The sequence below is a fragment of the Muntiacus reevesi genome, chromosome 3 (genome assembly GCF_963930625.1).
Source record: "Muntiacus reevesi chromosome 3, mMunRee1.1, whole genome shotgun sequence".
Classification (NCBI taxonomy): Eukaryota; Metazoa; Chordata; class Mammalia; order Artiodactyla; family Cervidae; genus Muntiacus; species Muntiacus reevesi.
Window position 1 is genome coordinate 91,719,587 of NC_089251.1, and position 25,815 is coordinate 91,745,401.

A 25,815-nucleotide genomic window follows, 5' to 3' on the forward strand; every position below is an offset into this window, starting at 1 on the left:
ACAACTGAACATCCATTAACAGAAAAATGGTTAAACAATATGTGGTATAATCATATAATATAATGCTACTCAGAAATAAAAAGAAACTAATAACTACTTGTTGATATAAACAACATAAATGAATCTCAAAATCTAATGAAAGACTCAGACAAAAGATTGTATACCATTTATAGGATCCTATTTATAAAAATACAAACTAATCTACAGACAAGAACCAGATCAGTGGTATACGTGAGGGATGGAGTGTAAAGGGGCAAGAAGAATCTTTTGGGGTTGATGGAAGTGTTCTGTATCTTGATTGTGGTGATGATTTGTGGGCATACACAAATGTCAAAACTCATTGGCTTGGACATTTTGGATGAAACTTGTGCTGTGCTTAGTCACTCAGTCGTGTCCAACTCTTTGCCACCCCATGGACTGTAGCCTGCCAGGCTCCTCTGTCCATGAGGATTCTCCAGACAAGAATACTGGAGTGGGTTGCCATGCTCTCCTCCAGGGGATCTTCTCAATGCAGGGATCGAACCCAGGTCTCTCGCATTGCATGCTGATTCTTTATGTCTGAGCTACCAGGGAAGTCCATGAATACTGAAGTGGGTAGTCTATCCCTTCTCCAGGGGATCTTCCCAACCCAGGAATTGAACCAGAGTCTCCTGCATTGCAGGTGGATTCTGTACCATCTGAGCTACTGGAGAAGCAGGAACGAAACTTTTAGTATGCAAATTATTCTTCAAAAGAGGTGAGGAAAAAATTAAAAGACCTACTTTTCAAATAACTTTAGGTTTTCTACTGAACTCTAAAAAAATTCTTCAGTTTTTAAGAAGAGAAGAGGTGCCATTTTTCTGAGGCCATGCAGGCCACCTGTTAATAAATGTCTCTGTGTTAAAAATCTTTAGGTAGTAAAAGAACAGTGGTACTAATTTAGTCTTAATGCCACAGGGAAATAACTTTAATATAATTCTCAAAAACAAACTTAATGGATAGCTGCATTTTCTGATGTATTTTTAAGGATACCGAAAACAGAAAAAAATCAGTAAGTAGAATTCTGACAACTGTACTGAAGCATGAATCATAGAAAAGTTTTTTTTTATCTTTCTGGAATCCTTTAGGAAGCAATGAATCTTTATCTTATATGTTTGGGCTGTTAACATTTGGTATTTCCTGAGAACACATATGGATAAAATAGCTTGACATCGATCCCTGGCAAAGACTAAGAGGAAATACTAAACAGATGGTTTGTGAGCACTTAGAAAAGGAACCTGATATTCTTGTGGTACCAAGGCCAAGAAATAGAGGCCGGTTGACAGCATCATTAAGATGATTTGTAACTGGTTGAAAGACTTACATACCCAAAGAATGCAGACTGCTGTTAACATGGATGACACCCTCTGAATGCCAAAATGCATTGATCACAGTGGCTGTTTCAGTTTTGTCGTATTGATTACTTAGTCATTCTTTGGAAAGCTATTATAAAAATTTTATTACATGCAAATGAATATAGGCAACACATATTTAAGCTATGAAGCATAAAAGGAAAATGAACACTCATGAAGCCTTTATTTAACTTAAGATGTGGATCAACAATGCTAGTAAGGTATCTATACGCTTTGCTCTGATCTTCTCTAAGGGAAACACTGCTACACTGAATTTTTAAAAATCTTATCTTTCCTTTTAAAGCTAGCTTTATTAAATACTTTATTATTTTAGCTTTGCTTGAGCTTTATAAAGAGGTATCTTATTGTCTCCATTCTTGGTTATCTGCTTTTTCCCCCAGTATTGAAAAGATTTGTCAACACTGTTGTAGGTAGCTGTGTTCATTCAATTCCATAACTGTATGATATTCTACTTTGTGAATATATGTTGTAATGGTAAAAGAATCTGCCTGCCAATGAGGAGACATAGGTTTGATCCTTTGGTTGGGAAGATACCCTGGAGAAGGAAATGGCAATCCACTCTAGTATTCTTGCCTGGAAAATCCCATGGACAGAGAGCCTGGCAGGCTACAGTCCACGGAGTTGCAAAGAGTCAGACACCACTGAGCAACTGAGCATGCACACACATTTATTCATGAGTCATTCAACAGACATTTGAGTACTCTAATTTTTGGCTTTTTTTTTTTTTTTTTAATTTTTGGCTTTTTAAATATTATCAATATTCATGTTCTTGTACATGTCTTCAAGTGCACATTTATAAAAAGTTTTTCTGGAGATATTCTCCTAGGGATGGAACTGCTAGGTTGTAGGGTATTATGAATGTTACTTTATAACAAAATGACAATTTGTGAAACAATTACATTCTTCCTGTCAGTATATAAGAGTTTCCATGCTCTGCTATTGCTAACACTCTCGTGAGACTTCTTAATTTTTTTGCAAACTAGTGGGTATAAGATGGGATATCATTGTTTTAATTTGTGTTTCCCTGGTTATTAATGATGGTGAGAATTTTTCTTATGTTTATTTTTCATGAGATTTCCTCTTCTGTGACATACCTGTTCAGACTTTTTATTTAAAAATTGGATGGTCTTTTTTAAAAAATCAAGTTTCAGGCATTCCGTATTCTGGATAACAACTCATTATTGGTCATATGAGTTGTAAATACAGTTATGACATGTCATCATTTTCTTCATGGTGTTTCTGATGAATAGAAATTCTTAATTTTGAAGTAATCAAATACCATAAAGTATCAATCTCTTACTTTACGGTTAGCAAATTTACTCTTCCTCTTCCCTAAGTGAAGTGAAAGTCGCTCAGTCATGTCCGACTCTTTGCAACCCCATAGACTACACAGTCCATGGAATTCTCCAGGCAGGAATACTGGAGTGGGTAGCCTTTCCCTTCTCTAGGGAATCTTCCCAACCCAGGGATCGAACCCAGGTCTCCCACATTGCAGGTAAATTCCTCTTCCCTAACTTTGGTGATAAAATTTTCTCCTGTATTTTCCTGCAAATTTTTAAAGTTTTAACTTTCATATTTAAGTCCTTAATCTATTTAAAATACAGTATTGTAAATGGCATGCAGTAGGGATCACATTTCATTTTTTCCCATATGGAATGCTTATAGTTCCTGTATGATTTGATGACTAGATCCATTCCTTCCCATTGCTTTGTCATGTCAACTCAGCCACATACCAAGTTGTCATATAATGTGGCTGTCTGTTTCTGGGTTCTCTCATCTGTTCTAAACTGGACATTTGTCTTTCCCTGTAGAAATACAACAAACACTATCTTAATTAGAATAGCCTTATATTAATAATCATCTTATATCAGGCAAGGGAAACCTTTAGCTTCAATACATATCTTCAGTTCAGTTCAGCTGCTCAGTCGTGTCTGACTCTGCAACCCTATGAACTGCAGCATACCAGGCCTCCCTGTCCATCACCAATTCCCGGAGTCTACCAAACTCATGTCGGTGATGCCATTCAACCATCTCATCCTGTCGTCCCCTTCTCCCCCTGCCCTCAATCTTTCCCAGCATCAGGATCTTTTCAAATGAGTCAACTCTTCACATCAGGTGGTCAAAGTATTGGAGTTTCAGCTTCAACATCAGTCCTTCCAATGAACACTGAGGACTGACCTCCTTTAGGATGGACTGGTTGGATCTCCTTGCAGTCCAGGGGACTCTCCAGAGTCTTCGCCAACACCACAGTTCAAAAGAATCAATTCTTCAGTGCTCAGCTTTCTTTATAGTCCAACTCTCACATCCATACATGACCACTGGGAAAACCATAGCTTTGACTAGATGGACCTTTGTTGACAAAGTAATGTCTCTGGTTTTCAATATGCTGTCTCGGTTGGTCATAACTTTCCTTCCAAGGAGTAAGCGTCTTTTAATTTCATGGCTTCAATCACCATCTGCAGTGATTCTGGAACCCAGAAAAGTGAAATCAGCCACTGTTTCCCCATCTATTTGCCATGAAGTGATGGGACCAGATGCCATGATCTTAGTTTTCTGAATGTTGAGCTTTAAAGCCAACTTTTTCACTCTCCTCTTTCACTTCCATCAAGAGGCTCTTTAGTTCTTCTTCACTTTTTGTCATAAGGGTGGTGTCATCTGCATTTCTGAGGTTATTGATATTTCTCCCAGCAATCTTGATTCCAGCTTGTGCTTCCTCCAGCCCAGCGTTTCTCATGATATACTCTGCATATAAGTTGAATAAGCAGGGTGACAATATACAGCCTTGACGTACTCCTTTTCCAGTTTGGAACCAGCCTGTTGGTCCATGTCCAGTTCTAACTGTTGCTTCCTGACCTGCATACAGGTTTCTCAAGAGGCAGGTCAGGTGGTCTGGTACTCCCATCTCTTTCAGAATGTTCCACAGTTTATTGTGATCCACACAGTCAAAGGCTTTGGCACAGTCAATAAAACAGAAATAGATGTCTTTCTGGAACTCTCTTGTTTTTTCGATGATCCAGCGGATGTTGGCAATTCGACCTCCGGTTCCTCTGCCTTTTCTAAAACCAGCTTGAACACGTGGAAGCTCACGGTTCGCGTGGTGCTGAAGCCTGGCTGGAGAGTTTTGAGCATTACTTTACTAGCGTGTGCTGCTGCTGCTAAGTCACTTCGTGTCCGACTGTGCGACCCCATAGACGTCAGCCCACCAGGCTCCGCCGTCCCTGGGACTCTCCAGGCAAGAACACTGGAGTGGGTTACCAGCATGTGAGATGAGTGCAACTGTGTGGTAGTTTGAGCATTCTTTGGCATTGCCTTTCTTTGGGATTGGTATGAAAACTGACCTTTTCCAGTCCCGTGGCCACTGCTGAGTTTTCCAAATTTGCTGGCATATAGAGTGCAGCAGTTTCACAGCATCATCTTTTAGGATTTGAAATAGCTCAACTGGAATTCCATCACCTTTTAATATATATATTAGGATTAGGTTGTAAGTTCATCAAAAAATTCTGATAGCACTTTGATTGGAATTGCATTGATAGATCAATTTGGGGAGAACTGAATCCTTATGATAGTGAATGTTTCTATCCATTAACATGGTTCACTTAGTTATATATTCTTTAAGGTTCCATCAGTAAAGCTTTCAATTTTTCCCAATAACTATTCTGTGCATCTTTTGTTAAACTTTATTTCTAAATACTTTACTCTTTTATTATCGTAAAAGGCATTTCTTTAAAAATGGAAGTTTCCAAGAGTTTGTTTCTAATTATAGAAATGCTATTGACTTTGTATGTTTGTCTTATATCTGGGCTTCCTCACTGGCTCAGATGGTGAAGAACCGCCTGCAGTGCGAAAGGCTTGTATTCGATCCCTGGGTGGGGAAGGTCCCCTGGAGGAGGGCATGGCAACCCACTCCAGTATTTTTGCCTAGAGAATCCCCAGGGAGCCTGGTGAGCTATAGTCCATGGGTATGTCCAACCACCTTGTTACACTCTTACTAATTTTTCCATGGAATCTTTTGGTCATTAATGTAGCCAATTAAGTATGTTTCAGACAAAAATAGTTTTGTTTCTTTCTTTCCAATCTTCATATTTTTAAAGTATTTTTCTTATTTTACTAGTCTATGACAACTGCATGCATGTGTGTGATGTCGCTTCAGTTGTGTCCAACTATGCACTGTAGCCTGCCAGGCTCCTCTGTCCATGGGATTCTCCAGGCGGGAATCCTGGAATGGGTTGCCATACACTTCTTCAGGGGATCTTCCCTACTCAGGGATTGAACACGTCTCCTACATCTCGTGCATTGGCAGGCGGGTTCTTTACCATTAGCACCATCTGGGAAACCACTATGATTAACTATGCTGAATCAAAGCAGTAATGGGGCCTCCATGTCTTATTCCTGATTTTTCAAGGCAATCTTTCTGGGTAGAGTATTCTTGGTTATAGTTTTTTCCTTTTCATCACTTTAAATATATTGTGCCACCTGGTTCTAGCCTGAAGAGTTTCTGCTGAAAAATCAGCTGATAGCCATATGGAAGTTTCTTTGTATGTTTTTTGTTGCTTTCCCCTTAGTCCTTTTTAATGTTCTCTATTTTTACTTTTTGTCATTTTAATTACAATGTGTCTTGGTGTGTTCCTCTATGGGTTAATCCTGTATGGGACTCTCTACTTCCTGGACTTTGGGTGACTCTTTCCTTTCCCAGGTTAGGGAAGTTTTCAGCTATTATGTTTTGAAATATATTTTCAGCCCTTTTCTCTCTCTTCTCCTTCTGGGACCACTATAGTGCAAATATTAGTGTGCCTGATATTATTCCAGAGGTCCTTCAAACTATACTTTTCAAGCTTTCAGACTTTCTTTTCAATCTCTTTTCTGTTCAGAGGCAGTGATTTCCACTACCCTGTCTTCCAGATTACCGATTCATTCCTCTGAAACATTCAGTCTACTATTGATTCCTCCTAGTGTATTTTTCACTTCAGTTATTGTATTCTTCATCTGTTTGGTTGTTGTTTATATTTTCTAACTCTTCATTAAAAACTTCCAACTTCTCTCTCTGTACATCCATTCTTCTCCTGAATTCTTTGATTGTATTAAAAAAACACAAAAAACTCTGAACTCTCTCTTGGGTAGATTGCCTATCTTTACTTCACTTAGTCCTTCTGGGATTTTATTGTGTTCCTTTGGCTGGAACATGTTCCTCCATTGCCTCATTTTATTTAAGCTGTTATTTGTACTTCTATGTATGTAGTAGGTTACTTTTCTTGACCCTGGAGAAGTGGCCTTCTGTTGGAGATAGCCTATGCATCCCCTCAGTGCACATCCCTCTTGTTACCCAAGTTATATGCTCGAGGGGCTCCCTCCGTGAGGGGTCCTTTTGTTGTGGTGGTGACCATGTGAGCATTCTGGTAAGCTATGTTAGCCCCGAGCCAGGTTGGTTGCCAGGCCTTGCCTTGTGTGGATGCTGCTAGGCGCTGGTTAGCAGAGCCTGGTCACAAGGTGGCTAACTGCAGAATCCCCGGGGGCCCCTGGGCTCGTGCTGGCTCTCTGGTGGGTAGTCAGGGTCCAGAAGACTCCAGGGATGTTGCCTGCACACTGGTGGATGAAGCCAGGTCTGGGGTTAGTGCTGGATTGTTGAAAGGCAGAGCTGCGACCTGGAGTCTAGCTGCTGAGCCCAGGCATCCCAGAGTTGGTATCAGATTGCTGTGGTCAGAGCAGGGGAGACATTTCTAATACTGTTGGGTATGGGGTCTAGAGTGTCCAAAAGCTTGTGCTGGCCTGCTACTAGGCAGGGCCAGGGCCCAGCTGATCCTAGGGTAAGGTTTGGCCTGCTGTGGGTGGGCTGGGTCTGCAGTCCGCGGAGCTGTGATGTTCCCGCCTTTAGTGTCTGCCCTCTGTGGGTGAGGCTGGTCTAGAGGCTACTGCAAGCTTTCCGGAGGATAGGGTGGGTACCTGCTCACTGGTGAGCTGAACTGGGTCTTGGCTCTCTGGTGGACAGGGTTGTGTCTAGAGGCATATCTAGAGGCAGCTGTGGGCTCAGGAAATCTTTAGGCAGCCTGTCTGCTGACTGGTGAGGCTATGTCCCCGCTCAGTTAGTTGTTTGGTCTGAGATGTAGCAGAATTGGTGCCAAGTTGTTGGGTGGGGCCAGGTCTTGGTGCAAATGAGCTAGGAGGAAGACACCACCATGGTGCCTGCCTGGACCAGTAGAAAGCTCCTAAATATGGCTGCTGCCAGTGTCTGTGTCCCCAAGGTGAGTGGCGGTCACCCCCATCTCTCTGGGAGACTCTCCAAGACTGGCAGCTAGGTCTAGCCCAGGCTTTTATCAAATTACTATTTTTGCCTTGGGTCTAGGTGTGTGAGATTTTGTGTGTGTCCTTTAAGAATGAAGTCTCTATTTCCCTCAGTCCTTGGGATTCCTGAAATTAAACCCTGCTAACCTGCAAAGCCAGAGGAACTAAACAGCCTCTTGATGAAAGTGAAAGAGAAGAGTGAAAAAGTTGGCTTAAAACTCAACATTCAAAAAATGAAGATCATGGCATCCAGTCCCATCACTTCATGACAAATACATGGAGAAACAATGGAAACAGTGAAAGACTTTATTTTGGGGGCTCCAAAATCACTGCAGATGGTGACTGCTGCCATGAAATTAAAAGACGCTTGCTCCTTGAAAGAAAGGCTATGACAAATCTAGACAGCATATTAAAAAGCAGAGACACTACTTTGCCAGCCAAGGTCTGTCGAGTCAAAGCTATGGTTTTTCCAGTAGTCATGTATGGATGTGAGCTGGACCATAAAGAAAGCCGAGTGCCGAAGAATTGATGCTTTTGAACTGTGGTGTTGGTGAAGGCTCTTGAGAGTCCCTTGGACTGCAAGGAGATCAAACTAGTCAATCCTAAAGGAAATCAGTCCTGAATATTCTTTGGATGGACTGACGCTGAAGCTGAAGCTGAAGTTCCAATACTTCAGCCACCTGATTTGAAGAACTGACTCATTAGAAAAGATCCTGATGCTGGGAAAGATTGAAGGCAGGAGACGGGAACAACAGAGGATGAGATGGTTGGATGGCATCACCGACTGTATGGACATGAGTTTGAGCAAGCTCTGGGGGTTGGTGATGGACAGGGAAGCCTGGCGTGCTGCAGTCCATGTGGTTGCAGAGAGTTAGCCACAACTGAGTGACTGAACTGAACTGAACTGAACCTGCAAAACCAGGTGCTCTCTGGCTTTTATTTCTGGTGCAGCCCAGACCGGCGAGTCTAATATGTGGCTTAGAACTCTCACTCCTGTGGAAGAACCTCTACAATATAATTATTCTCTATTTTGTGCGTTGCCCACCCAGTGTGTATGAGACTTGATTACATAACAAGTCTGTCCCTCCTACCCACCTGATTGTGGTTTATTCTTAATGTCCTTAATTGTAGAAGACCTTTTCTGGTAGGTTCTGGTCTTTTTCACTGATGGCTATTCTAAGACAGTTGTGATTTTGTTGTGTGTGCAAGAGCAGGTGAGCTCAGGGTCTTTCTACTCTGCCATCTCAGCCACTTTTTTTCCCCTTTTCCTCTGTGTTTAGTCTAGTTTCACCTGTTCATAGGTTGCTTCATGCAGAGGCATGAAGGTAATCCTTCTAACATTTCACCAGTAAGGACTGTATTGTAGATTTTTGATGGAAACATTATTGCCAAGTTACAGAAGTTATTTTCTATCCCTGGTTTACTAAGATTTTTTCCTTAAATGATAAATGGATGTTTATTGTATCATATGTTTTTTTCTGTGTCTATTAAGATAACAAAATTTTTACCTTTATTTGTTGATGTGGTAAATTATATTTATACCTTTTTTTCTTCTTTATTGAAGTATAGTTTCCCAGGTGGCATCAGTGGTAAAGAATTCGCCTGCTAATGCAGGAGACACAAGAAATGCGGGTTTGATCTCTAGGTCGGGAAGATCCCCGGAGTAGGAAATGGCAACCCACTTCATATTCTTGCTTGGAAAATTTCATGGACAGAGGAGCCTGATGAGCTATAGTCCTTGGGGTCACAAAGAGTTGGATATGGCTGAGTGCACAAGCACACACATAATTGACTTACAATGTTATATTCGTTTCAGGTTTACAACATGGCAATTCAATATTTTTCTACGTTATATTCTATTTAAAGTCATTATAAGAATATTGGCTTTTTCCCTTTGCTGGACATTATATCCTTGTACTTTTATAATGGTAGTTTGTACCTCTTAATCCTTTTCCCCTATCTTCCTTCCCCCTTAAGCCCTCTCCCCACTGGTAACCACTAATTTGTTCTCTGTATAAGTCTGTTTCTGTTTTATCATATTCACTCATTTATTTTTTTAGATTTCATATATAAGTGCTAATGTACAGTATTTGTCTTTGTCTGACTTACCTTATTAAGCATAATATCTTCTAGGTCCATCCATGTTGTGCAAATGCAAAATTTCAATCGTTCTTGTGGCTGAGTAATATTCCATTGTATATACATACCACATCTCCTTTATCCATTCATTTGGTGATGGACACAAATTGCTTCCTTAAGCAACTTTTGAAAATAATGCTGCTATGAAGATTGGGGTGCATACGTCTTTTCAAATTAGTGTTTTTGTGTTCTTCAGATATATACCCAGGAGTGGAACAGCTGGATCATACGGTAATTCTATTTTTAATCTTTTATTAAGGTACAGTTACTTTACAATGTTGTGTTAGTTTTTTTTTTTTTTTAAAGAAATAGAATGATGGCTTTTATTCTCAGCTGGTGGAGAGGGGAACATAGTATGCTCCTGCCTCAAGAACTGTGCCCCTAAGGTAAGTGTTCGCAGTCAGCAGTAGGTGATGAGGGAACAAAGGTGACAGGATCTTGATTTCATCCTCTTGCATTGTTTCAAAGACAGTCATGAACTGGTGTCAGTAACCCAGTAACTGCATCTGGCAGTTTGGTGGCTCTGAGGCCTTCTTTGTAACTACAAGGGGAAGGCTGTTGTAAAGGTAAACACCAGATAGGGATGTATTTAGCATAGAGTCAAGTGAAGTGTAGCTCTGCAGAGTTAGGGGGCAGAAAAGCAAACTTAGTTACAGATATGCAGAATTAGGAGCAGATAAAGTAAAATAAAACTAGCAATGTTCAGGCCTCCTCACTGTTCTCTTTATCTTCTTTACTCTTAGAGAAGTGAAAAAGAAAAACTCATTCCTCGTTTTTCCTTTTCACTGCGACAAATTCCCCCATCAGTTTATTCACTCCATATCAATGGAGGAAGGGAAGCACGTGTCATTAAGACAAACTTCAGTTCTGCTCCATTTGAAAACCACCAGCTGTTCAGCCCAGGGACCCATCTATCTCCTACTTCAAATTTTCCTTGAGATGTGAACCCCAAGAAATCTTTATTGGGGTAATGAGGGACAGATGGTCAGTCTTCTGTAACTTCTTTAATGCTGACACAGGACTCGTAGACCCTACCTAGTTGGGGTCATGGAGCTCTCGCCCTGTTCTATTAAGGGGCCCTGGGGTGACTTTTGTGGTTATTCCCGCTGGATCTGTTTGGAGGAGTGGCTGTAATCTCTTTGGGGGCCTGGGTTTTCTCTGCACATCATCTTAATCGTGATGTAAATCTGTGTCATCTGATAAGGGTCTTTCTGTCTGGGTTGGAGACAGTCCTTTGAGTTGTCTTTTCAGAATGTATAACCCTCTGGTTGCAGGTCACGGGGCACCTTAGCTAACCGGGGCCTGTCACCTTGCATTCTCAGGGTTTCCTCTGAGTTCACCACATGGAGCGGTTGGAGTGGCTGCAGCTGAATGAAGCCCAGGTGGCAGGCATTCCTCTTTCTCAGGCCCACAGACTCACACTGAAGGGTTGCAATCGCTGATTCCATGTCTCAGGCCTTTCCCTCTTCATCATGAATAACCATTATCCTCCAGGTCCTGCTTTGGAGTCACAATTTATAAGTGATTCACCGCGCCGCCTCCTTCTCCCACCACCCCTCATTACCATCCCCTACTCTCTACCCCATCCAGCTTCGCGTCAGATGCGCTGTCAGGCACTGCCAACTCTACATCCTCTTGTGTTAGTTTTATTTGTAATTTTTTGAGGAACTCCCATACTGTTTTCCATAGTAGCTACATCAATTGACATTCCCACCAACAGTAATCTAGAGTTCCCTTTCTTCATATCCTTGCCAGCATTTATTATTTGTTATCTTTTGATGACAGCTATTCTGATAGGTGTGAGGTGATAGCTCACTGTGGTTTTGATTTGCATTTCCTGATAATCAGTGATGCTGAGCATCCTTTTACGTGTCTGTTGACCATCTATATGTCTTCTTTGGAAAAAATGTCTATTCAGGTCTTCTGCCCATTTTTAATTGTTTTTTTTTTTTTTTGATATTCAGTTGTATGAGCTCTTTATATATTTTGGATATCAGCCCCTTATCAAATGATACCATTTGTAAATATCTCCTCCCATTTAGCAGGTTGTCTTTTCATCTTGTTGATGGTTTCTTTCACTGTGCAAAAGCTCTTAAGTTTAAGTAGATCCCATTTATTTATTTTTGCTTTTGTTTCCATTGCTTTAAGAGATATATCTAAAAAAAATTTATGTCAAACTGTTTCACCTATATTTTCTTCTAGGAGTTTTATGGTTTCCAGTTTTATATTTAGGTTTTTAATTCATTTTGAGTTTATTTTTGTACATGGTGTGAGAAGATGTTCCAATTTAATTCTTTTATGCATAGCTCTGCTGTTTTTCCAATACCAGTTATTGAAGATACTGTCTTTTCTCCAACATGTATTTTTCCTTCTTTGCTATAGATTAACTGACCATAAGTACATAGGTTTATTTCTGGGCTCTCTATTCTGTTCCATTGATCTATGTATCTGTTTTTGTGCCAGAACCATACTTTTTTGATTACTGTAGCTTTGTAGTATAGTCTGATGTAAGGGAGTGTGATGCCTCTAGTTTTTTTCTTTTTTCTCAAGATTGCTTTGGCTATTTGGTGTCTTCTGTGGTTCCATACACGTTTTAAGATTATTTTTTCTAGTTCTGTGAAAAATGTCATGGGTATTTTGATACTGATTGCATTAAATGTATAGATTGCTTTGGGCAGCATGAATAGTTTAACAACATTAGTACTTCTAGTCCATGAACACAGGATATCTTTCCATTTATTTGTATCATCATTAATCTCCTTCATTAACGTCTTATAGTTTTCAGAGTATAAATTTTTTTCTCCTTGGTTAAATTTATATTTATGCATTTCTAATGCAAAATCACCTTGCATTACAGGGATAAATTCAACTTGATCAGCTCTGTATTCTCTTTTTAGATATGATTAGGTTATTTAAGATGGTTTTACGTATTTTCATGAGTGGATTGACTTGCAATTTTCTTTTTTTTTTAACTTCTTATTTTGGATTGGGGTATAGTCAATCAACAATGTTGTGAGTTTCAGGTGAACAACTAAGGAACTCAGCCATACAGAAACAGTATCCATTCTCCCCCAAACTCCCCTCCCATCCAGCTGCCATTGTTCTTGTTTGGCTTTCTATCATGACTAGGGGGAGGGCATTTTTTTTTCTTTATTTTTTAATTTCTAGAAAAGTTTGTATAAGATTTGAGATATCTGTATCTCCTTTCTCTAGTCACTGAAGGGAGAAAAGGACATAGTCCATATCTGATCTATTCATAGCCAAAGAGAAATAAAAGGAGCTTCTCTCTCACAGATTCAGTCTGAGAACCCACTGGGAGGGACTCTTAGATTATTGGCCTGGAGAACTATGATTGCCTTACCTGGGTTATCGTCCACTCTCTGACTAGGAAAGTAGAGGTGTTACTAGAGAAAGGGGATGCAGGGGATGCTGGGCAGAGCAAGAACAGACTCCACAGGTATCATAGCCATCAGTTCCTTTAACAAATATTTACTGCTAATCTAGGAGATACTTACAGAGTGGCGCACATAAATAAGTAAGATAAATTTGTAATGCCAAGGTTTAAAGATTAAGATTTAGTGCAGATAAAAAAATCAAATAGTTTACAGTTCAGGTGAGAAGACAAAATTATCACACAATAGAAAGAAAGAAAGCGAAAGTCACTCAGTCGTGTTCGACTCTTTGCGACCCCATGGACTATATAGTCCCCGGAATTCTCCAGGCCAGAACACTTGAGTGGGTAGCCTTTCCCTTCTCCAGGGGATCTTCCCAACACAGGGATCAAACCCAGGTCTCCCGCATTGCAGGTGGATTCTTTACCAGCTGAGCCACTAGGGAAGCCCAAGGATATTGGAGTGGGTAGCCTATCCCTTCTCCAGGTGGCCTTCCTGACCCAGGAATCAAACTGGGGTCTCCTGCATACAGGCACAATCTTTATCAGCTGAGCTACTAGGGAATCACAATAAAGCAGTGGTAAATAATTCTATATGGTATATAATTAAGTGCTAACTTGTATTGTGCAGGCCACAAGCTATGTGGTTGTTCTAAGAAGAGGTAAATCAGTATAGTAGTCATGGATCTGCTGCTGCTGCTAAGTGGCTTCAGTCGTGTCTGACTCTGTGCGACCCCATGGACGGCAGCTCACCAGGCTCCCCCGTCCCTGGGATTCTCCAGGCAAGAATTAGGCCTTAAAGGATGAAGAGGATTTGGCTGGAAGAGGATAAGGGGAGGAATTCAGAGGAAAGAAGAGGAAATTCAGAGGCTAAGATTACTACAAGTGGAAGGATAGAAATAGGATAGTCAGTGAGGAGACTGGCTTGAGAAAAGCAGAGGGTGTACAGTAGGTAAGATATCTTTTACCACACAGCAAGGCTGGTTACCCTCCTTCCCCAACTGGCACAATGTCAGAGGTCCATGATGCTGGAAGGACCCACATGGGCCAGAATTCGATGGGAAACACACCCTTAGCTACCAACTCCCTGACCCAATTAGGGCGTGAAGTGAAGAGTGAGGTTATTTTTGTGGTACCAGGAAGAGATCAATGGTATCAGAACAGTGAGCACCTCCAGGTGTATATAACCTTGGAGAAAGCTAATATAACTACAAAGAACTGCTGGAGGGTGAATTTAACTTGATAAGTTAAAATCAGTTAAAAATCTTAAATTCCATAATTTGAGAATCTCTATTTGACTTTCTGACAAAGATCTTTTCATAAATTTCCAATGCTTCAGCATTAAATCCAAATGTCTCAGAGTGGGTACATGGCATACATGGTCTTTCTTCATCTAACCTTTGCCTACCTCTAGAGCCTTACTCCTGCCTCTGTCCAATAGGCTCCTGACATGGAAGCATGGGTTTATCTCTGAACAATGATTTATCTTGCTTTCTCATGTCCCTGTTCTCCTTTTTGAGTTTCTCTTTCCTCTCCCTCTGCTTGATTCATTCCTACTTGTATTTTAAAACTCAGTTTAAATATTTTCTCTTCAGAGAAGTGTAGGATCTGGTGCCAGCAGTGACTGGTAGGGGTAGGCAGTCTAGGACCATCAGGACTGGAAAGCTAGTGATTGAGAACTTGTTCTGGGGAGGCAGGACACATATGAACCGAGAATATAATCCTCTGGCACATGTTCCATTGTTCTGTCAAACTTCACTTACAAAGCACAAATTCAAAAATAAAATTATCAATAATTTTAAGACAGTGACCCAAAAGCATTAAATTCTAAGCATAGGGCCTTTTTGAATGCAGGGCCTCATATGACTGTGCTGGTCACAGGTCCAGCAAAGCCAGCCTGCATGTAAGTCTCTTCATACAGCAAAATGTAGTAAACCAGATTATTCATGAATAAGCAATTAAACAAACTATGGTCCAACCAGAAAGTAAAAAATATCATGTATCCAGTAAAAAACTAAGCATGTCTACAGATACTAACATAGACAGCTGTATAACACACAAAGAGGTTACAGAATATTATGTATGTCATAATCCCATTAAAATATAAAGTATTTCTATCTATCTATTTATTTATTAGAACATTACAAAGGATACCCCAATCTCTTGAGGAGGAAGGAATTTTTACTTTCTTTACCTATAAGCTTTCAGATTTTGCATTAATACACATTGCTTCTAAAATTAAAAATAAGATTAAAAAATTAAACTCTACCACCTAGAAACACTTTTCTGGACCAGAGTGAAATCTGTTGGCTTTATTTCATTTAAGACTATAAAAAGACGATGGAAAATAATCTTCCTCGGGTGTAAAAGACTACTCATTAAACATCTTACCATTCTTTTAACCTTTTCATTTAATCCTTACCCTCATTGCTGGGCTCTTCAACAGGGGATGCTGAGTTCATACATTCTAGGGCTCCCTTTGTGATCTCAACAACCTGAAGCTTCCTGATCCTGACTAGGTCTGTATCTTTCAATCCTTCCTCCAACTGTTTGACCACCTCTTTTCCAGGCTGTGAAGTCAGAACGGTAATCTGGAAATAAATCAAAGAATCATTGTGCCTATTTTTGCTGATGTACAGAGTGAAGAATGTAACAGGTTAGATCTAGAGGATAAACATCGAAGAAATTGGTAGTATCTAGGGCGAAGAAGAGGATTTAATTATAACTTGCAAATCAAGTTTTATTTGACAGATTCTGGTGGGAGAACTCTGGTGGGATAGATCGTAACAGCACCCTTCCAAACAAACTGAATCTATCCCAGAAAGTGATTAGTGAGAAGTCATCCTTGTTCCAGTTTTTTTTTTTTTTTTTTTTTGGCCATGCCATAGCATGTAGGATATTAATTCCCCAGCCAGAGAATGAATCCACACCACCTGCATTGGGAGCATGGAGTCTCAACAACTGGACTGTCAGGGAAGTCCCCCACTGTGTTTCAACTTTTAAGATTCCTTGAATCACAGGCAGTATCTCTCTTGCTCAAAGTGCTTTGATTTCAAGAAGAAACAAAGGAAACAGAATCCTTAAATTCCACTTGTTAGATGTGTACTAAATATCAGAGAGCTTATATGCTCTTTTCTCAGTGGTACTTCCATTGGATGTCTCTCCTTGCTCAGTCTGAATCCAGGCTGAACATTACACTCTGGAAGGCAAGTATTAAATATATGCAATTTTCTTTTGTACTTAGACATTTTGATTGGTGAATAAGCATGTGGATGAAAGATAATTATTTTTAAACTCATTTGTTTGATGATTGATGCTATAGAGACTGAATGTATTTTAACTCACTCACACACCCAATGGAGTACCTAATCATGACCTTCAATGTGAATGAAACAGAGAACAATAGAAGGATGGCAAATAATGAAGGATTTAGATGGGACGTAAATGGGAAGAAGGCTTAGTATCCGAAGGCCAGCATCTCTTACCTCCAGGGAACTGTAGGTCAGAGCTGCACCTGTGCTCACGTGTCGGCTGTACTGTTTGAACTGCTGGAGCCCATCCTCTATTGCTAGCTGCAGAGAAATGCCTTGTGGTCTGAAACAACCTTCTCTTTGCAGCATGCGGAGTTCTGAGATGCAGGCCTTCAGCCTAGCAAAGTTCCCTTTCACTTGCTGCAGAGAAAAATGAATCAAGGGTGCAAATCTTTAGTGAACCAGGTTACAGATTAATTGGTAGTCTAATTTATCATCAATTATTCCTTAAGAGTATTTTTCCCTTCCTGAAAATCCATTTATTTGACCAAGACCTATGGAATGCATATTCCATTCTAGGCATGGCACTAAAACCTTCCCTAGCCAAAAGGCATTGATTATATGGAGTTACTAGAAACAGGAAATGTGTTTTAACTCATTCACTCACCCAAAGGAAGGCACAGTTGTGACTGCTCAGTTTTATTGCAAATTGGAGGCCTAGCAGTGTCACTCTTAAATTCTCAGTCAGTCTAGGAACTGGGAGGCATTCTATTCAAGAGTGATATTTTACCAGAAATGAGGATTTTGATGTGGTTGATCATTTAAAACTGATAAGTCACTCAGTTGTGTCTGACTCTTTGCAACCCCATGGACTGCAGCACACCAGGCCTCCCTGTTCACCACCAACTCCTGGAGTTTACTCAAACTCATGTCCATTAGGTCGGTGATGCCATCCAACCATTTCATCCTCTGTTGTCCCCTTCTCCTCCTGCCTTTAATCTTTCCTAGTATCAGGGTCTTTTCAGATGAGTCAGCTCTTCGGATCAGGTGGCCAAAGTATTGGAGTTTCAGCTTCAACATCAGTCCTTCCAATGAATATTCGGGACTGATTTCCTTTAGGATGGACTGGTTGGATCTCCTTGCAGTCCAAGGGACTCTCAAGATTCTTCTCCAACACCATAGTTCAAAAGCATCAATTCTTCGGGGCTCAGCTTTCTTTATTTTTTTATTTTTTCATTTATTTTTATTAGTTGGAGGCTAATTACTTTATAATATTGTAGTGGTTTCTGCCATACATTGACATGAATCAGCCATGAATTTACATCTGTTCCCCATCCTGATCCCCCCTCCCGCCTCCCTCCCCATCCGATCCCTCTGGGTCTTCCCAGTGCACCAGGCCTGAGCACTTGTCTCATGCATCCAACCTGGGCTGGTGATCTGTTCCACCCTTCATAGTATACTTGTTTCAATGCTGTTCTCTCAGAACATCCCACCCTCGCCTTCTCCCAGAGTCCAAAAGTCTGTTCTGTACATCTGTGTCTCTTTTTCTTTTTGCATGTAGGGTTATCGTTACCATCTTTTTAAATTCCATATATATGTGTTAGTATACTGTATTGGTCTTTATCTTTCTGGCTTACTTCACTCTGTATAATGGGCTCCAGTTTCATCTATCTCATTAGAACTGATTCAAATGAATTCTTTTTAATGGCTGAGTAATATTCCATGGTGTATATGTACCACAGCTTCCTTATCTATTTGTCTGCTGATGGGCATCTAGGTTGCTTCCATGTCCTGGCAATTATAAACAGTGCTGCGATGAACACTGGGATGCATGTATTTCTTTCAGATCTGGTTTCCTCGGTGTGTATGCCCAGGAGTGGGATTGCTAGGTCATATGGCAGTTCTACTTCCAGTTTTTAAGGAATCTCCACACTGTTCTCCATAGTGGCTGTACTAGTTTGTATTCCCACCAACAGTGTAAGAGGGTTCCCTTTTCTCCACACCCTCTCCAGCATTTATTGCTTGTAGACTTTTGGATAGCAGCCATCCTGACTGGCGTGTAATGGTATCTCATTGAGGTTTTGATTTGCATTTCTCTGATAATGAGTGATGTTGAGCATCTTTTCATGTGCTTGTTAGCCATCTCTATGTCTTCTTTGGAAAAATGTCTGTTTAGTTCTTTGGCCCATTTTTTGATTGGGTCATATATTTTTCTGGGATTGAGCTGCAGGAGTTGCTTGTATATTTTTGAGATTAATACTTTGTCTGTTGCTTTGTTTGCTGTTATTTTCTCCCATTCTGAAGGCTGTCTTTTCACCTTGCTTATAGTTTCCTTTACTGTGCAAAAGCTTTTAATTTTCATTAGGTCCCATTTGTTTATTTTTGTTTTTATTTCCAATATTCTGGGAGGTGGGTCATAGAGGATCCTGCTGTGATTTATGTCGGAGAGTGTTTTGCCTATGTTTTCCTCTAGGAGTTTTATAGTTTCTGGTCTTACATTTAGACCTTTAATCCACTTTGAGTTTATTTTTGCGTATAGTGTTAGAAAGTGTTCTAGTTTCATTCTTTTACAAGTGGTTGACCAGTTTTCCCAGCACCACTTGTTAAAGAGTTTGTCTTTTTTCCATTGCATATCCTTGCCTCCTTTGTCAAGATAAGGTGTCCACAGGTACGTGGATTTGTCTCTGGGCTTTCTATTCTGTTCCATTGATCTATGTTTCTGTCTTTGTGCCAGTACCATACTGTCTTGATGACTGTGGCTTTGTAGTAGAGCCTGAAGTCAGGCAGGTTGATTCCTCCAGTTCCATTCTTCTTTCTCAAGATTACTTTGGCTATTTGAGGGTTTTTGTATTTCCATACAAATTGTGAAAATATTTGTTCTAGTTCTGTGAAAAATACCATTGGTAGCTTGATAGGGATTGCACTGAATCTATAGATTGCTTTGGGTAGTATAGTCATTTTCACAATATTGATTCTTCCAATCCATGAACACAGTATATTTCTCCATCTATTTGTGTCCTCTTTGATTACTTTCATCAGTGTTTTATAGTTTTCTATGTATAGGTCTTTCACTTTTTTAGGTAGATATACTCCTAAGTATTTTATTCTTTATGTTGCAATGGTGAATGGTATTGTTTCCTTGATTTCTCTTTCTGTTTTCTCATTGTTAGTGTATAGGAATGCAAGGGATTTCTGTGTGTTAATTTTATATCCTGCAACTTTACTATATTCATTGATTAGCTCTAGTAATTTTCTGGTAGAGTCTTTACGGTTTTCTATGTAGAGGATCATGTCGTCTACAAACAGTGAGAGTTTTACTTCTTCTTTTCCTATCTGGATTCCTTTTATTTCTTTTTCTGCTCTGATTGCTGTGGCCAACACTTCCAAAACTATGTTTAATAGTAGTGGTGAGAGTGGGCACCCTTGTCTTGTTCCTGACTTTAAGGGAAATGCTTTCAATTTTTCACCATTGAGGATAATGTTTGCTGTGGGTTTGTCATATATGACAGACCCTTAGCTTTCCTTATAGTCCAACTCTCACATCCATACATGACTACTGGAAAAACCATAGCCTTAACTAGATGTACCTTCGTTGGCAAAGTAATGTCTCTGCTTTTTAATATGCTGTCTAGGTTGGTCATAACTTTTCTTCCAAGGAGTAAAGTGAAGTTAAGTCACTCAGTCGTGTCTGACTCTTTGCGACCCCATGGACAGTACCCTGCACCAGGCTCCTCCATCCATGGGATTTTCTAGGCAAAAGTACTGGAGTGGGTTGCCATTTCCTTCTCCAGGGAATCTTCCCGACCCAGGGATCAAACCCAGGTCTCCCGCATTGTAGACAGACGATTTACTGTCTGAGCCACCTGAAGTGTATTTTAATTTCATGGCTGCAGTCACCATCTGGAGTGATTTTGGAGCCCCCCAAAATAAAGTCTGCCACTGTTTTCACTGTTTCCCCATCTATTTGCCATGAAGTGATGGGACTGGATGCCATGATCTTTGCCTTCTGAATGTTGAGCTTTAAGTCAAGTTTTTCACTCCCCTTTTTCATTTTCATCAAGAGGCTCTTTAGTTCTTCTTCACTTTCTGCCATAAGGGTCGTGTCATCTGCATATCTGAGGTTATTGCTATTTCTCCCGGCAATCTTGATTCCAGCTTGTGCTTCATCCAGCACAGAGTTTCTCATGATGTATTCTGCATATAAGTTAAATAAGCACGGTGACAATATACAGCCTTGACATACTCCTTTCCCTATTTGGAACCAGTCTGTTGTTCCATGTCCAGTTCTAACTGTTGCTTCCTGACCTGCATACAGGTTTCTCAAGAGCCAGGTCAGGTGGTCTGGTATGCCCATCTCTTTCAGAATTTTCCACAGTTTATTGTAATCCACACAGTCAAAGGCTTTGGCATAGTCAATAAAGCAGAAATAGATGACTTTTTGGAACTCTCCTGCTTTTTTGATGATCCAGCAGATGTTGGCAATTTGATTTCTGGTTCCTCTGCCTTTTCTAAAACCAGCTTGAACATGTGGAAGTTCACGGTTCACGTATTACTGAAGCCTGGCTTGGAGAATTTTGAGCATTACTTTACTAGCATGTGAGATGAGTGCGATTGTGCAGTAGTTTGAGTATTCTTTGGCATCGCCTTTCCTAGGGATTGGAATGAAAACTGACCTTTTCCAATAAGGTCCTACCTAACAGGCCCCTCAGCGTCACTTCAGTAAAGAAAAGATGCTTGGCTTAGTCTGCAGTCAGGTCAAGGAGTCAACATGTAAATCTCCTGACTGTCTTCACTCTCCTTCACAAAAACTTGTTCTCAGGAAGTAGTTTAATCTAATATGATTCTAGATCAACATTACATCTCCTGAGAATATATACATTTTGAATAAATGTGGAATTAAAATTTGTGATACTGTTTGAAGGAATGCCAAGCATCAATAGCAGGTGGGGGTAGGATGGGGAGAAATTATATTTGGGATGAAGAAACTTTCCTGATCAAAGAGCAGAACTGAGCAATATTTGCAAAACACACATAAAATTCATGAGCATGTTACTTTGCTTACTTGCACCTCTTCATGAATCTCTGGGGGAAACAGAAGAAATAGGATATAATTTTTACACAAAGAGAACTTGTAATCTAGATAGGAAGCTAAGAAACCTACTCAAGAAAGAAATGAGAACAAGCCTTTAAGTATTTCTTTTCATGTACTCCCTAAAAGAATATGAAAAATGATATATTCTATTATATATTATGTTGACATCTAGATTTCAAAATTGTAAGTGTAAGTAGTTGTTAAGGATATATAACTTCCAGTATATTTAAATATCAATATTTAAAAATAACACTATAACACCATTCTTATTAATCTAAATATTAATATCATAGGAATTTGATATTCTCATTTTTCAATTTTAAAAGTACATGAGCAAGCTCTTTTTTCTTTTTAACAGATGGAAATTAATATTATTCATTTTCTCCTTGAATTCATATTTCCATTTCAATTTCCCATAGTTTTATCATAATGTAATAGGACTTTCTGGTTGGCAGTCTTTTATTGATTATCTTATCATATTTCTCTGCATCAAAAATATATGTCATCAGATTTTAAAATTTCCTATGACCATAGGCTCTAAGGAGTTATCTAGATTGAACTATTTTTAAATTATTGTTCATATAAATTGATCAAAACAACATATATATTATCTATTTTGATAATTATTGGCATTAAGGATAAAATTTAATTAGAAATGTATCTCAATGGTGAACACATTGGGTTCTTTTTTTCATTAGTTAAGGTATGTGTGAAAAAGTAAATTATTGATTAAATGGCACAACATTCAGTATTAATCCAATTCCTATTTTCTAGGAGGTTTCTAGTGCTGAGAAACCTCATCCTGATAAATACAGATGTCAAACAAACTGTCAAATTCATTCTGAGTTATATGCCAAAAATTATACATGGATATACAAATTAAGTTATTTTAATGATATATTAGCTGCTACTCAATTTAGTCTTCCTTCAGTTTTGTTAAAATTGGAGACTTCAGTCCAGTTCAGTTCAGTTCAGTCACTCAGTTGTGTCCGACTCTTTGTGACCCCATGAATCGCAGCAAACCAGATCTCCCTGTCCATCACCAACTCCCGGAGTTTACTCAAACTCATGTTCATTGAGTCGGTGCTTCCAGGTGATGCTAGGAATTGACTCTCTCAATAGCAAGGTGATCAAGCCAATCAATCCTAAAGAAAATCAACTTTGAATATTAATTAGAAGGACTGATGCTGAAACCGAAGCTCCAACACTTTCGCCACCTGATGCAAAGAACTGACTCATTGGAAAAGACTCTGATGCTGTGAAAGATTGAGGGCAGAAGGAGAAGTGGGTGGCAGAGGATGAGATGGTTAGGTAGCATCACTGACTCAATGAACATGAGTTTGAGCAAACTCCAGGAGACAGTGAAGGACAGGGAAGCCTGGCATGCTGTAGTCCATGTGGTCACAAAGAAACATGATTGAGCAACTGAACAACATCAAAAGTACCCTTTGTATTCTGGTTGTTGTTCCAGAACCAACTAGAAGTTAAAATGGCAGAAAAGTTCTCATCATAATAACCAAAGTGGCCAAATAAATGTTTATGAATGAAAATAATAATAAACGTGCAAAATTTATATGAATTGAAATGCTACTGAGAAACACAAAAGAAGACTTGAACAAATGAAAAGTCATTAGCTCTTGGGAGGACTCAGACCAGAAAGATGTCAGTTATCTCTAAATGAATCTATAAATCCAATGCAATTTCCAGTAAAATTTCTAGCAGAATAGATATTTGATAATAAAGTTAAAATTAGAAACAAAAAACAAGAATAGCTAGAGATTCTTTCTCTCAAATATTAAACAGGTATTCAAACAGTATGACACTGGAAATTGAAAAAACAAAGCAACAGAATATAATTTAAAGTCTAGAAATAGACCCAAATACATGGCAGGATTTAGTGTATAATAAAGATGCTATTTAACATTAGTTGGAAAAAGTATTCAACAAACTAGGTAGTCACGGAGAAAAATTAAGTTAGATTCATACTCACAGTTCAGTTCAGTCGCTCAGTCATGTCCGACTCTTTGCGACCCCATGGGCCACAGCACACCAGGCTTCCCTGTCCATCACCAACTCCGGGAGTTTACTCAAACTCATGCCCATTGAGTCGGTGATGCCATCCAAACATCTCATCCTCTGTCGTCCCCTTCTCCTCCCGCCTTTAATTTTTCCCAGTATCAGGGTCTTTTCCAACTATTTGTACTCACAACTTATACCTATATAAATTCCAGATGGATCAAAGATTTAAATGTAAAAATTGAAAATGTGTAAGTACTAGAACAGATTGTATCAATTTTGGGTTCAATCAGGAGACAGAAACCACAGTAATTTAAAAAAGGAAAATTTATATAGAATATTTTAACATAGTTTAACCTACTCAACTATGCATGCATGCTTGCAGGCTGAGGGGGAGATCTCAAAGGACAGACTTGAAAAGGGGACCCCTTTCCCAAGGTTGGGGTTTAGAGCCAGTTGGAGAATGTATGGTTGTAGCTCACTGGATACAAAGAAGTTCACTGGTTTGCTCAAGCTAGTGCTGGTCCATGGCCACTGGGAAAACAGAAACCCTTCAGGTATAGGCACAATGGCCAATGCACAAGCACGCAGAGTGGAGTGCCAATGTGGGTAGGAGGCCTGGAGTAAGCAGTATCCATGTTGAAAAGAACAACAGCATTGGGAGGACCTCCAGAGACAGACCTCTGCGGGGAATGACAGGTGAGCAAAGGGAGTCAGGCATGAGTGCAGGCAAGAGGCCTGAAGCATGCAGTGTCTAGGCTGAGTGAGCAGCTGACAGGTGATCAGGCTAGGGCTAAGGAGTTTCTAATGTCTTAGCTCAAACTGTGACTGACCGGTTTAAACAACAGACATTTATTTTCTCACGGTTTAGAAAGTTGGAAGGCCAAGATCAGGGTGCCAACCTGATCAGACTCTGGTGAGAGCCCTCTTCCATCTTGCGGACAGCGGCCTTCTTGCTATGTGCTCACATGGACTTTTCTTAATGCATGTATTTTACAGGAAGAGAGAGCCCTGGTGTCTGTTCCTCTTGTTACAAGACACTAACCCATCATGGAGGCCCCACTCATGACCTCATCAAAACCTAATTATGTCCCAGAAGCTTTCCCTTTCATCACACTGGGAGTTAGGGCTTCAATACATGAATTTTATTCAGTCCATAACACCAAGGGCCTGTAAGTTCTGGGCATTTGGGTGGAACACTACGACGTGGCTTCATAACCCATTGGTTTCATCAGAAATCTACCTTCCTCCTGCAATGTCCCTCTAGTACACTCTACTCAGAAAACTTAACATCATGATTACTGTGAAAGAGAAAGGCTTAAAGTAGAATTCTGTTTATCATTGCCGAGGTTCACTGAAAGATGAATTTTGAGCTGAGAGGCAATAAATTGACAGCATGCAGAGCTTGGGAGGAAATCTAAGAGTAAGAAAGGCCTTTCTAACCGTAACATGAAACCCAAAATTCCAAAAGTAAAAGATTAATAAATTCACCTGAATAAAAATAGAAAATATACACTTGGCCAAAAAAAATACTAGGTGTAAAATCTAAAGACCATATGAGGAAAAATATTTGCTTCTATATCACAAAGGGTTAATTTCCACAGCTGCATAAATGTTTCCTTAAAATCAATAAAAATAATGGCCAATAATCTAATAGGAAATGAAATATATACAGTTTTCAGAAAAGGAAATACACATGACCTTGAAATATTGAATATGTTCAGTCTCACTCATAAAAGAAATACAAGTTAAAAGTACTTTGAGATGCTATTATTTTTCACCTATTTGATTGGTAAAGATTTTTTTTAAGTTAAATGACAATGTTTTTGAGGATTTAAAGAAACAGGCACCCTTGTATACCATTTATGGGTATATATTTTAACACAGTTGCTGTAGTGGGCAATTTGGTGACAGTATCACAGTTTACATACCCTTTAACTTAGCAAGTCTGCTTTTAGAAACTTATCTTACATATATGTTTTCATATGTGCAAAAATGGTTTTAGATTATTCATTTTAGAATTGTTCAGAATAGCAAAAGATTGGAAATAACCTACTGTCAATTAATAGGGAATTGGTTAAATAAAGTTATGGTTCATCCATTAATGGAATCCTACTTAGCCATAAAAATTAAAATACTTTTTATCTATTGAATGAAATGATTACCCAAATATACTGTGTAACAAAATCAAGATTCAAAAAAGTATCATAATCTCTTCTGTTTTGATAAGAAGAAAGGTGAAAAGTGAAAGTGATAGTC

The 25,815-nt window shown here is 39.5% G+C and overlaps 1 protein-coding gene across 1 annotated transcript in view; it reads right to left on the reverse strand.

Annotated features, from left to right (window-relative positions):
- M1AP (meiosis 1 associated protein) overlaps positions 1 to 25,815 on the reverse strand; it is a 90,721-nt gene that overhangs the window by 41,692 nt on the left and 23,214 nt on the right. Inside the window, exons 3-4 of the mRNA XM_065927422.1 lie at positions 16,683 to 16,868; positions 15,620 to 15,788 (exon numbers count right to left, since the gene is read on the reverse strand). Of these exons, the coding sequence (XP_065783494.1) occupies positions 15,620 to 15,788; positions 16,683 to 16,868 (355 nt within the window). The remainder of the gene's footprint in view (positions 1 to 15,619; positions 15,789 to 16,682; positions 16,869 to 25,815) is intronic.